At 39.9% G+C, this 12,060-nt stretch overlaps 1 protein-coding gene across 5 annotated transcripts in view; it reads right to left on the reverse strand.

Moving 5' to 3' along the window:
• Positions 1-12,060, reverse strand: part of KAT2B (lysine acetyltransferase 2B) — a 97,127-nt gene that overhangs the window by 45,474 nt on the left and 39,593 nt on the right. For all 5 annotated transcript variants that reach the window (XM_087945066.1, XM_026673556.2, XM_026673557.2 and 2 more), the window contains one exon: positions 7,672-7,863. In XM_087945066.1, coding sequence (XP_087801192.1) covers positions 7,672-7,863 — 192 coding nt within the window. The remainder of the gene's footprint in view (positions 1-7,671; positions 7,864-12,060) is intronic.

Below are 12,060 nucleotides of genomic sequence, written 5' to 3' on the forward strand. Positions count from 1 at the left end.
TATTCTAGGAATTAAATCTGCTAAGACATAATGCAACCTTTTTTGAGTTAACAAAACTATGAAATTTAATTATATGACCGCAGTCCTACAGACAAGGGAGTGATCTATTGATCATCTTGGGATTTAATTTTAATTACATGTGCTTAACTTTATAATGTGAGGCTGATAGTGTTAAAGCACTCTCCTTGGAAGAAAATCAACTGAATTCAATTGATAAGCTTTAAATAAGCCTATATAAGGAGATGCTACTTTTTTTTTTTTTGCACAAATCCTCAAAATGGCTCATTATATTAAGGACTGTTGTTCCAGGATATCTACTTTTTTATTTCACCTTGAATATGTGACCCTGTCAGCTCAAGGAAAAAAAGACAAATACACATAAATCAAATTTGGACAATGTTTGATATAAGCTATGGTTCCAAGGAAAAGGTATTAGATTTTATGTTACATGAGAAATATGACTAACTGCTTATTAAAACTAACTACGTAGCACCCTCATTAATCATGTTAACAGCTTAGCTTTTCTCCAACCTCATGTTTTTCAGAAATACTGGTTCTGATGGCCATGTTAGTTGGGAATTTTGGGAACTGAAGCTACCGGTTCTGTCCACCTCTGTAGAACCAGTAGCTCTGAAGAGCAGCAGACATAGAACCGGTTCTATGTCTGCTGATGTTTTTGCCCACCCGCCCGCTCGGGCTCTTACCTGACCTTTATTTCCTGCTTTTTCAACTTCAGCTGCCGCACGAGGCACAGCTGCAGTTTAAAAAGCAGGAAAAAAGTCCTTTTTCAAAGGCTGCTTCTCTGCACGCAGCGTGCTGGCGCGCAGCGTGCAAGGAAGCACATCGTAAATCACCAAACCTCATAAATCACCAAACCGATAGTTAACTCTGTCGGATCCCACTCCTGGACCAATAATAATAAAAGAAAGTCAATCCAGAAATACAAGAGTTACAATAATTTTGATGAAAAGGTAGTCACCAATACTTAAAAGTAACTCAATGAAATGATTAATTGAATTGTGCAGCATTGAATTGTCACATAGCAATTAGGCCATGGTGAGTTGGCTACACCAAGTTATCTTAGATCCATTTGATGAGTCAGATTCTGAAGTAGAAGACAGATTCTGACTCTGCAATCAGGAGCCAGTCAGTTCTCAGGTAACTGTAGCCAAGACTACGGAACAGAAATGATTGGAAAATAAATCTGCAAGTCTGACATCTATTATAAAACTTAACAAGCTAAATTAGCTGACTTTTTCTGAGCAGAAAATGATCCTAAGCACTAATATACAGAAAGATCAACTGAGTAAAAGAGATGTTCTGTGAGGCTCATCTAAAGAAAAAAGGTGATTCAGGAAAACAGGTACATCCAAAATCAGTGCTTTAAAATAAGGGCTTGGGAGTCAAATTTCTGTTAGCAAACAACTTTCCAACTCTGAATACGAGTTCTTGAATGTACTATTTCTGATTTTGGGATTGGTACAAAACTGTTCCCAAATTTGAATCTTGGACATGAAGCCTTCGCTTCTGAAGTAATCTTGTTTTTCATGAACATTTACATTTTTGCATTGTGATAAGATTTATAGCTGTCATAAAGAACTCTGATACAAGGATGACCTCCTGTATTTATAATTGTTGGCACAGGACTGAGTATTTGCCAAACTCACATAAGAAGTACCTTAACTGTAGACAATGTTATGGAACAACTGCTAGCTAAAAATGAGTAACTGAAAGTTCAGCTGACACGTTTGCCAATACAGATGGAAATACCATGTCCTAAATATCCTGTCTTAACACCAGAGAAATTTGATTGTGCTCTCTGCTAGGTTCCTGCTTTGGGAAACAAAATGTGGTTTCTTATCTTGAATATTTCTATTTAAATTATAAAGTCAGGTTCATTATCAATCTGTTTTTGGCTCAACTGCTAAATAGGCTACTCCCTTTATAGTGAGTGTATCAGATAGTTCATGTTCATGTTTGAAAAATCCTACTAAATCTACTCTGGCAAGTCATAACATTAGACAATTGTTACTAGAGGTCACTTCAGTGGCTGAGCATGTGACTGATTCAGGTTCTTGGCACAAAAACTGGAGTAAAATAAGGATGGACCTAGTGCAGAAGGGCTGGTGGCATCCTAGATAAGGTAAAATAGAATAGAATGGGCTTACATTTTGCAAGATTTAAGTCATATGTGCTTATAATTTCATGAGCATCTAGACTAACAAAAAGCACATTTCCATCCAGTTTCTTACCAAATATAAAATGGCTTCTAACTCCAAATGCCTAAGACATCAGTTGGGCCAGATCTCAACTGCCAATTAAAGTCAAGGCAAATGATAAATATTGTACTGTGATTACAGTACATATCCAACCCACCCCCCCCAAAAAAACCTCTACATTCTTCTGTACCAGATAAATGGATGGCTCCAATTTAGACAGATTCCTAAACCAAGATTACAAGCACTTCTATGCAGCCTCAGCTCTTGAACCATACCCAGAAAACATGTGGTAGTATTAGTGATAATCTAAATTTTAATTTTCCACTCTTATGATCTCAGAGCACAAGGAATTCAGGAGCCATACGTAATTCTTGGACAGTACTTCACCTATAAGATTCCCCAAGGTTCAGTACAGCTCCCTTTCCAGTGAATTCACTGTCAGGCCAGTGTTTTCTGGTCCTGGAGCATGGGTTAGAGTAAATTGAAATGGACTTGGTAAAACTTCATATATTTTCTCTGTTTCTTTGACTGGGTACAAATTTATGACCTCTGACCACAGGCAAGTCTAAATTTCAGCTTCTTTAATTATGTGGAACATATACCAACTACACATCCTGCACAAAATTTTTTGCAACACTGCTTATAATGATTTCAGCAAGCAAGAGGATGATAAGCTACCATCTAATTGGCCTTATAATTGCCCCACTGACCTGATCACTGCCCAAGTAAGCGGATCTAGTTGGAATTGGGGCTTTTATGATTTTATAAACAATAACCTTAACAAAATTCATCCACTCCCCTATTGCATCAGCTCCAGCTGGTATTCTGTTTGTAAAAACATAAATTATGGAAACTGTAAAATTGCAACAATATCCAGGCTGTCAACCAGAGCTCCATCTATAATAGATATTCTCTGTCTCAATCACTGAACTTTTGGAGCATTTGCAAAAGATATGTATCTATTCTAAGTTCAACCTAGTGATGCTTATAATTTACTTCACATCCAAGATGGTGATGAATGGAAATTTTATTTCCACACCCCACATAATCACTTTTAATCACTTTTAAGTGATGCTGTCTAGGCCAGCGGTCACCAACATGTGGGCTGCAGCCCACTGATGGGCCGTGAGAAAATTTTGGTGGGCCGTGAGAAAATTTTGATGGGCTGCGGGGAGGCGGGGAAATCCTGCAGTCTCCCATGTCATGGCTGCTGCCTCCTGCCACAGTGCATCGAGGCCGAGCAGCAGTGGGAAGAGCGCGGACCTCCTGAGCCGCAGGAAGCAGCTGCCCTCAGGTGAAGATGTTGCGAGGGGGAGGCTCAACCCCCTCACCAGAAGTGCTCAAATGCTCAGCGGAAGGAGAGGGCTTGTCAGGGGCCAGAGGGGCAGTGAGCGCTTTGCGTGTGAGAGCTTCTGGTGAGGAGGAAGAGAAGCTCCTGGGAGGTGTGCAGGAGATCACGCCCTCCCCTCGCAGACCAGGAAACACCCGGGAAGAGCTCTGATGTCATGATCTCCCACGTCCCTGCCCTCAGGAGCTTCTCTTCCTCCTCGCCAAAAACGCTCACATGCTCAGCAGGAAGGAGGTGGCTTGTCAGGGGCCAGAGGGGCGGTGAGCGCTTTGTGCGTGAGCGCTTCTGGCGAGGAGGAAGAGAAGCTTCTGGGGGCAAGCCTCCCCCTTGCAACATCTTCCCTTGAGGGCATCGCTGGCGGCCACTCAACCTCCTCGATGCATGGAGGCAAGAGGCAGGAGGTGCTTTGCTGGAAGTTTCGGAATCCTCATCCTCTCCAGGACCTTCCTCATAAGTTACACCTGTGTCGGCAGATAATCAGGAGAACGTGCCAGAGTCCTTGAATGAAGATCAAACCGAAGAATCTTGGTTTGATGCAAGGAACAGACGTAAGCAGAAACGTCAAGCACAAACTGGAAGGAGACGTCAAATCAGGGACTGAGGAAAGAGACTAGACACGCCCCTCAGGAAATATAAGGAGGCGTGTTAGCTTGGAATCCCGTTCGGGTCAAACTTTGTTATTTGCATTTGCAGTTTGGAAAAAGTTTTCTGTTTGCCGTTCGGCTCTGATTTATAGTTCTGCTCGTTAACTGAATTTGCTGACAGCTTCTGGGAAAACTGCCAGCGACGAATTTAGCCAAAGGAAAGTTAACTCTGTTGTTCCTGATATTGTCTGTTTGTGTTTTTTTCCTTTGGACATTTGGACTCTCACCTCATGGCCACAGGTGAGACAGAATATATATATATATATATATATATATATATATATATATATATATATATATATATATATATATATGTATGTATGTATGTATGTATGTATGTATGTATGTATGTATGTATGTATGTATGTATGTATGTAATGTATGTATGTATGTAATGTATGTAATGTATGTATATGTATATGATGTATATGTATATGATGTATATGTATATATATATAATTAAATAAGCCTTTTTATATTTAAATATCTATATTTATATATTAAAATTATTTTTTTAAATAGTACATTTATATTTAATATAAAAAATAAAAATATATATTAAATATCTTTTTTTAAAAAATTCATATTAGTGATTCTGTGGATTTAAAAGTATGCATTTGGTGGTCCCTTAGGTCTAAAAGGTTGGCAATCCCTGGGCTAGGCAATGCTGTGTGCCTGTTGTCTTCCAACATCTGAAGAATTATATTTGCCAGGACTATTAAACATTGTCTTGATAACATTCTAATCCATTTATCTTTTTCTAAACAATATGAAACTCATATTGTATGAGTAGTCTTATAGCATCTCCAAGTACATCACTCCTGTGTTACATCATAAAAATGTGAATTTGAAGCACATCAGATTTTGGGGGATACTGCATGTCACCAACACAGATACAGATGGAGCCTAACAAAATACAAGTTATTAAACCTGGCAACTGCCCCAGAAAGTCAAGAGCGTTCAGAGGCTAATGGGTTTTGTAAACTATTATTCTTCCTTCGTTCCAAGTTTTGCTAAGTTCAGAGCCCTTTAATCTACTGCATAAGGAAACATTACAGTATTTATTTGGGATACACTGGCTCAGAAAGCTTTTGAAAAGCTAAAGAAACTTTTTTCTATTGAGCCTATCCTGCAATATCTGATTGTTTCTCGCGGAAACAAATGCTTTAGATGACAAATGGGAGGCATCTGCTGCAAATTGCAATCATAGCTTATATTATTGTGCCTATTATTTTAAAAAAATAAAACTGTTCCATGTGTTGTAAGAAATTAATAATTAAGATGGCTTTTGATATTTGAGATACTTTCTAAAATCCTATAGATACATGGAATGACCACCACTATCTACGTATATGTAAGAAAAAGAAGTTGAATCAGGTAGTAGCTTAATTGGCCACTGTTCTTTCTCAGGATTAATTTCAAGGTGGTACATTCCAAGCATTCAGAACAAGAAAGCAATCATCCAAGAAACTAAAGCAGTAGGGAGAAGTAGACACATCACATCACAATCACACCACAATCCTCAATAGTGATTCTTCCTGGACATATTACTATTTCACTGACAAACTGCTTGTAGAACCGGGTAAATCTAATGACCAGCCTTCAGTTTCTAGGTCAGGTGACTTAACCTGCTGCTTTCTTCCACAACAGGTGGCTAATTATCTGACTGTTCCATGCTTGCATGTTCATTTTTCAACATACTCATCAGAAAACAATATACATGCTTAAACCTCATCATAATATTGCAACTGCTCATGCTGCTAAGAGTTAGGCGACATGTAAATTTAATAAATTATTGTTATGATTTGTCACAGTCAACCTGACGTTTAGTCTGGAGGTGGGGGGGGGGTTGTTATTACATAAATTTTCTGTATCTCTTTGTTGTCTGGTTTTTTTGCAGCCCAGATCTAGTACTTATATTGTGTCCAAAACTTGCTTCCCTGTTAATTTTAAGAGCAGGGCAGCAAACCTAAATAAACCATTTTGTGCTATTTTTTTTCCCTAAAATCTATATTAATATTTACACATTTTTATTATTTGAAGCCTTTGACTTATGGAAATTACAATTTTTCCAGAGTTTGCTTGGTGGCTTTTAAGATGCTTTGTGAATAGAATGCTACATTATGGAAATAGTCACATTCTGAATGACATTTTCAAAAACTAAATTTTGCAATTAGGAAGTATTTCGTTGAAATGCAAAAATACAGGATCCCAATCCAAACCAATTTGTATCATTGGATATAAATATTTTAGGCACATTAAGGATTTTTAAACTGTTTTTCATTATTTGAATCCAGATGAAATTATAATTGATCTACTGATTGATAGAAGTTTTGGGAAGACTAACATTCTTCATATATAGGTAGGCCAGTAGAGGCACCTACATTATTCCCAACAAAAGATAATTTTTCTGCTATATTCATTTATATATTTATATATAAAATATTCTGACATAAATTTTCAGCAAGAATAATCTTAACCTAGATGGTTTATGTTGAGCTTTTTATCTAGAGCAGTTTTCACCTGATAAAACAACAAACCTTCCTAAATGCTCTGCTGTTCTGTACATATTTATTCAAGTACCACTGAAGTGAATCACAGTAAACCCTAGGCAAATGCAGAGCTATAATCCAGATACTGAATGGCATTATGTTATGCTATAGGGTGGGAGGGAACTTCACATGAATGTACAAAGGGTGTGTGTGTGTGTGTCCTTAAATCATGATGGTGTTTCTTTGATCTTGCTTTTTATGGTCCATTTGTCAACTGAACAGCTTCTCTCCCCCGCCACCCCCAATTATGAAAATTTGCATTTAGAAACACTGAATCCACAGTATTGATTTACAGATATGGAGTTCATCTGATAGCTTCTGTCAATATCAAGAGAAACAGATTTCCAGTGTTTCAAATCTAATATAGGAAGCAAGAGCTTTAAAACCCTTTTGTAAAAATATATAACTATTTGTGGATCTTACTTTATGATAAAATTTACACATCATAGTAAACCAACCCTTACTGAATAATCCACAAGAGTTCAAACAGTATGTTAAGTCAAAATGAAGCAACCACATTATGGCTTAGAATTATCAGGAACAAAGAGTTAAATCACTACAGAACGATTCCAGAAGTCTTTAACAGAAACCATTCTTCCAGAATTATTGTACACTTTGTTAATTGCAGTTTCTCTTGATATTGCTCTCCATGATAAATAATTATGGTATATTTCCTTTCAGCTTTACAGTAAGGAGAGACTATTACAATAACAGGTCATGATCACACTGAAAGAGCAAAGCTACCATATCCGGACTGCAAAACTCTGGACTGCACTAAATGATAATCAAAAAAAATTTCTTTATCCAGTGGTTATCTGGAATTTTGCAGCCCAAACCTTGTAACCCTCTAAAAGAGGAATATGTAGTTTTCAAACTAATCAGAAAGTTGATAACTGTTTAAAAATTACTTGGGAAAATGTGTTAGGATTAGTGTTCGTTTCTCAAGAGGAAGTTTGTCTTTTTCCTGTCTTGCATGTTCAAGAAGTTGCCGTCTCATAACGGTAAAAACAGAGCGCAGCAATGTTCTCCCAAAAATTTGTGTGGTTTCATATTGAGGTAGACTGTCACAAAACTGGGGGACATTGCAGTAACACAACCACCTACAAAGGAAAAAATAAAATACAAACTCAATTAACCCAAATTACTATGCAATGTATTTCAATCAAACTCACTTAATAACTGTTTACTTTACAGAATGAATTACTGAAATTTCTAAACAAGCATTTTATATCATATAATTATTTTGTAGATTGTAACTAACAGAACTACAGAACACATCTATATTCAGCAGAATTGTACAGCCTAGATTTTCTAGGATCCATGGTGGCTAACCTTTTCAGCACTCAGTGCTGAAACAGGAGCACGGATGTGCGTGCTGGAACCCAGAAGACGTGCACGTGCAGAAGTGCCGAAACTGGAAACTTAGCTTCCCAGTGCTAACATGCATGCCGGCCACCTGGTGTTCCAGTTTCTAATGTGTGTGCATGAAGACCAGCTGGCCGGCGGCACGCATGTGTTCTAGGGAGCTGCTCTTCCAGTTTCCGGCACTCCCACACATGTGAAAACCAACTGGCTGGCACGCAGAAGAGCAATGGACGACAGCTGGCATGCCCGGAGAGATGGCTTTGTGTGTCACTTCCAGCACACGTGGCATAGGTTCGCTATCATGGTCCTGGATGAACCAGATTGTAAATAGATTACAAACTAGATTCCATGCCAGGATTGTGAAAGGAATCTGGCTGGGGGGTGCCTGATGGGAAATGGTTTTTGGAAAGAGGGGTCATTAGGAATATGGGAAAGCCGAAAGTGTGAGCTAAAGTGCTCCAAGATCATGTGTTTATATGAGTGATGGTGTGAGGATGTATTTTACTTTTGGGACCAGCCATCCAGAATGAGTGAGGAAAGGCCTTTGGGTGGGGTGGGGGGGGTAGAGGTGGGTGACAACATTTCATTGATGATGAGTAGGGGAGATATGGTAGAAGATGGCGGGGGGTGGTATTCTGGGCCTGGTTTCTGGCCCTTTGTGCTCTACCCTATTTTGCAGTCAGCAGGCATTCAGATGCCTGGGCTTTTGACTGCTGCTGTTTAATGCAAAGTCATCTGTGATTTGACTGCAGATGAGAGGGTTCATCTAGAATGTGTTGTGAGGATTGGGCTGTGCTTAGAGGGCAGGTGCCCATCTTGTGGCTTTGCCCAGCTGTGTTTTAGGTACAGAAATCAGCCAAAACCTTAGGTCAGGAATGGAAAAAGTGCTAAGTATAATCCAAGAGTCTTTGATGGCTTTTAACAGTGCTTCCCCAGTTTACCTGTTCCTTAGATTGACCTCTAGAAATCATTTAGGACTCTTACTTCTGTACTAGCCTCCTTGATATGTAGCAACCTGGTTGCCTGGGTTCTTGATTCCATAACTGGGCTGGCAGTGGAGTTTCCCAGGTTTATGATCCTGGAAACTTAATCTGTCTTTTCTGGAATTGGAGTGAGAGACCACGTGGGAATTCATGGATACCATGATAACCATGGGCCTACCCCATGTAATCCAGGACAAAACATGTGAAAGGAGTGATAGGTCTAATCTGGTTTTGCTGTCAGTGTGACAGTATGATCTGGATATGGAGAAAATCTATCTTGTTCCCTGCTGTCCTTGGTGGAATCCCATGGAGTTCACTGGCACAGTGGCTGGCCCAACCAACCAAGGTGCCATTTGGGTTTCAGAGCTTGAGATTGGTCCTGAGAGTTTGTTGCATAATCCAACTGAGACCCTGGTTGCCTCCTGGAATGTGGGGGGCATGGATCTGATTCCTATGGCCTCTTTCCTACTATGAATCCTGACATTCTCCTTGATTTACCAAAAAGTTGAGGGAGACAGATGAAGGCAAACCTAGAATTTTTTGGAGGGTATTGAGGAATGAATTTTGATTAAATATGTGTTAAAATCATTATTAAGGCCTACCTCATGGCAGTAAGGACAGTAAAGTATCAGTATTTCTCTTATTGCATCTGTATATAGCTGCCTGGCAGCCTTGTTTTGGAGTCTTTTGAGCTCTCTTGGTTGAATGGGCTCAGAAGTCTACTATAGCAGGGATCCCCAACCTTTTCGGCCTTGCGACCCGGTTCCGGCATCAGCTGGGCGCCGCGGCCAGTACCGGCGTCAACTGGGCGCCGCCATCTTTTATGCGAAAAGGCGCTTCCGGTGGCGTCACTGGAAGCGCTCTTCGTCAAAAAGATAAGCGGCGCCAACGCCCGGTGAGCTTTTTCGGGTAGAAATGGCTTTCTACCGGAAAAGCTCACGAGCCTAGCGCCGCCATCTTTTATGACGAAGCGCTTCCGGTGAGCTTTCTACCGGAAAAGCTCACCGGAAGCGCTTTTTAAAAAAGATGGCGGCGCCCAGCAACCAGCGGCCCGGTAAGGCTTGTTCCGCGGCCCAGTACCGGTCCGCGGACCGGCGGTTGGGGACCCCTGTACTATAGGACTTGCTGGTGATCTGTCAAAAATATTGCTCAGATCTGCTGATTTACACTTCTGTGCAAATCCAGTAGACATGATAGGAAACAGTCTTGCTCTATTACCTAGAAGGAGTTTAAACCTGTTGGACCAGTGGAAGTGGACTCATGACTGTAAGGTTGGCCACCTATATATTAAATCCATGCCCATCCTGGCTTGCTAAGTTTTTCTGGGAGATTATGTGTGGTTGGATGATGTCAGTTATAAATTATTCTTTGAGAGGGTTAAATCCTTTTAAAGAGCTGGTGATGTGCCCCTTCTCATTAATCCATCCAACAGTTCTGGACAATTTCCATACAATTTCCAATCTACCCATTTTATGTGGTGGTTACCCAGCAACTTATGAGGATTTCACAGGAAACATTATCTATTCTAGACCACTTTGTCAGGGTTTAAAAGCCTCATTTTGGGACTGAAACAGTATTGGCCAAACATTTATCTTTATTCTTCCTGAATCTTTTGGTGGCTTTGATATAATTGACCATGGTATACTTCTGGATCAACTCCAGGATTTATAAGTGAGCAGCATCGGTTTTCTTATCTTATAGAGTTGGACCCAGTCAGTGGCTCTTGTTTTGTGAGGTGCCACAGGATTTGGTACTTTGTCTGCTCCTGTTTAACATCTACATGAAGCCATTAGTTGAGGTTATCCAATGGCACAGGATGAAGTACCATCAGTAGGGTGAAGTACCATCAGATAACCAGCTTTACATCTCAAATTAAGTGCTACTGTGGAGGTCCTGACACGATGTCTGAGATCTGTAGGGTTATGGATGGAGAACAACAGGCTTCAGCTAAACCCAAGCAAAACTGGGTGCCTTTGGATGTTGGGGACTTTCTATCTCTTCTTTTGGATGGGATGGTACTTGTGCACAGTTTAGATGTCCTTGTGGAGCTAAGGCAGCTGTAATCAGAAAAGTTTTTGCTTAGCCATGTATTGTGTGCCAGTTGTACCCCTTCCTGGACTGGTAGGCCCTGCTCACTGTCACTCAAGACTTGGTCACTTCTAGTATGGATGACTGCAATATGTTTATATGGAGCACTACTTTTAAGAGTATTCAGGAACTTCAGCAGGGGGCAAAACTGCACAAACAGTTATATGTGCTCATCAATCAGCAGATGTTACAATTCTATTCCATTGGTCCAAAGGTACTAGTGATCTATAAAATTCTTCATGATATGGGATTGGATTTTCTGAGAGACTACCTCTTTCCAACTACATTTATATATTCCAACAGGTCCAGCAGAAGGAGCAAGGTCTGGATCTCATCAGACCCTCCTCATTTTTTGTATCATGTCGAACATCGTTCTGCTGGAGATCAGAGTGGTTCCAATCCAATTATGCCAGCACTGAAAACTTGATTCTAAAGTTTTCATGGAGAAAACTTCAAACTAAAGCCCATGGAGAACCAAAACCAAGGTAGAGCCTATGTTGGGCAGTATTAATTGTGGATATGTTCACCTCAGCTAAAAAAAAGGGGGGAGGGAATGCCACCCCCTTGTCTTACCCCAAATCCAGAAATCAATATTTTAAGCAATCGGAAGTTTTGCTTGTGAGGCTAGTTTGCAGAGATAAGCTATAGGCAATTTCGCATCCTCTCAGCCCCCTCCACCCCACACCCCACCTCCGTGTATAAGATGCCCCTCCATTTTTAGGTAAATATTTTTAAGAAAAAGTATAATCTTATACAAGGAAAAATATGGTAGTTTTATATTGTTTAAAATTGTTGTTCTGTTTTCTTATATTGTTTTTAACTTTTTCTGAGACGCCCAAAGTCATGTATTGAGATGGGCAG

The sequence above is a fragment of the Notechis scutatus genome, chromosome Z (genome assembly GCF_049901735.1).
Source record: "Notechis scutatus isolate UNSWTSFEM ecotype Mainland chromosome Z, rNotScu1.2, whole genome shotgun sequence".
NCBI lineage: Eukaryota > Metazoa > Chordata > Lepidosauria > Squamata > Elapidae > Notechis > Notechis scutatus.